The 1791-nt window shown below is 44.2% G+C and overlaps 1 protein-coding gene across 1 annotated transcript in view; it reads left to right on the top strand.

Moving 5' to 3' along the window:
* LOC119321692 (BTB/POZ and MATH domain-containing protein 2-like) overlaps nt 1–1575 on the top strand; it is a 5327-nt gene extending 3752 nt beyond the window's left edge. Inside the window, exon 2 of the mRNA XM_037595262.1 lies at nt 913–1575. Within this exon, the coding sequence (XP_037451159.1) occupies nt 913–1575 (663 nt within the window). The remainder of the gene's footprint in view (nt 1–912) is intronic.
* The last annotated feature ends 216 nt before the right edge of the window (nt 1576–1791 follow it).

Here is a 1791-nt window from a genome sequence, read left to right as displayed (position 1 = left end):
GATTAACTCCAAAATTACTTATGTTAGCACAAAATGACCAAGTTTACATAATAAGCTTATAGTCTTCTTCTTCTTCTTCTTCTTCTTCTTCTTCTTCTTCTTCTTCTTCTTCTTCTTCTTCTTCTTCTTCTAGTATTCTTCTAGTCTTCTTCTTCTTCTTCATTTTCTTCTAGGTTAGCTCCCTTTTACTTAAGTATGCTTACTTCTTATAGTCTTATTCTTCTTCTTCATTTTCTTCTTCTTCTTCTAACATCTTGTTTATCATTTTGCAGATTTGATTTAATTCACGGAAGCTTGCATGGATGGAGTGTTTCTTTTCCATTTGTGCTTTTATTTTGTGTCCATGAACTTGCATGGTTGGAACTTGTTATATATGGATGGATGGATAACGGTGTTGGATGAACAATGTGAAACTTTTGTAATATGTAAGGATGCATGGAAATATATATGTGTTGGTTATGTATGTATATATGATGAAACTTGTGTCTTGGATATACTTGTTGTGTATATATGTATACTTGTGTATATCTGTGAATTGCTGTCAAATTGAATGAATTAAATTAAAAACAGGGTCGTACAGGCTCTTTGTCGTCAGCTAGCTGACGGCAAACATGCCACGTGGTAGCTACCTGTGATTCCCGGGACTAGCATGTTTGAGCACTTTGCCGTCTGCCAGCGGACGGCAAAGACCTTAGCCTCTTTGCCATCTGCTGGCTGACGGCAAAGCACGCTGTTAACCCCTAACGGCTCTCACCCCACCTCACACCCGTCCACAATCGTTGCCGTCTGCTGGCCACCAACGACGGACGGCACGATCCTTTGCCGTCCGTTTCCAGGAAGTGGACGACAAAGAAGGCCTTTGCTAGCACGTGTTCAGACAGACGGTTTGCCGTTTGCTGGCGAACGACAAAGGAGATTGCCGTCCGTGATCCATGCCTTTGTCGTCCGCCATGGCGGACGGCAAAGAAGTGGATTCCAGTAGTGTGTGACATCATGGTCGTTCGCAACAAGGATCCCAGAACTGAGGATACCACCAAGGTGCTCCTGCCTGACATAGACCACCATTTCAACGGTCTCCTTCAAACAAAGGTGGACGCCGATGTGGCATTCGAGGTCGGCGGTGAGACCTTCATCGCACACCGGTGTGTGCTCGCTGCCCGATCCATGGTGTTCATGGCACATCTCTTTGGCCCCATGAAGGAGGCGTCCAACAATGTCATACAGATCCAAGACATGGAAGCAAATGTGTTCAAGGCACTACATAGCTTTATCTACACAGACTCATTCGCTGTGATGGACAAGAACAATGTCAACATGGAGGAGGATGTAATGGTACAAGTTATGGAAGATGGGCAAGAAAAGGAGGCAATTTTAGAGGATGAAATGTTGCTGCAATGGCTTCAACACATGTTGGTAGCGGTTGATAGATATGATGTACAAAGGCTCAAATGCATCCGCGAGAAGCAGTTGTCTGATAAGATAGGTTTGAGCACGGTGATCTCTGCTCTTGCTTTTGCCGAGCAGCACCACTGCCAGGGATTGAAGGAGGCGTGCTTCAAGTTTATCCAAGTCTAGTCCCCCTTGTGCTTGCAAACAATAATGGCAACTAATGGCTAGGCTCATGTAGCTTCGACCTATCCCGCGGTTTTGAAGGAGCTCTTTCTCAAGTTTGCTTCAAACCAGCACAAGTAAGACTCTGCATACGGTATGCTTGTCCCTTAATTAGACCCGAAGTGACAGACTTCTGTATATGTGCTATTAGAGAGATTGTAATCTGTGTGTATTTCTTTT

Source organism: Triticum dicoccoides, chromosome 6B, assembly GCF_002162155.2.
Source record: "Triticum dicoccoides isolate Atlit2015 ecotype Zavitan chromosome 6B, WEW_v2.0, whole genome shotgun sequence".
Taxonomy (NCBI): Eukaryota; Viridiplantae; Streptophyta; class Magnoliopsida; order Poales; family Poaceae; genus Triticum; species Triticum dicoccoides.
This window is presented reverse-complemented; position numbering and strand designations above follow the sequence as displayed.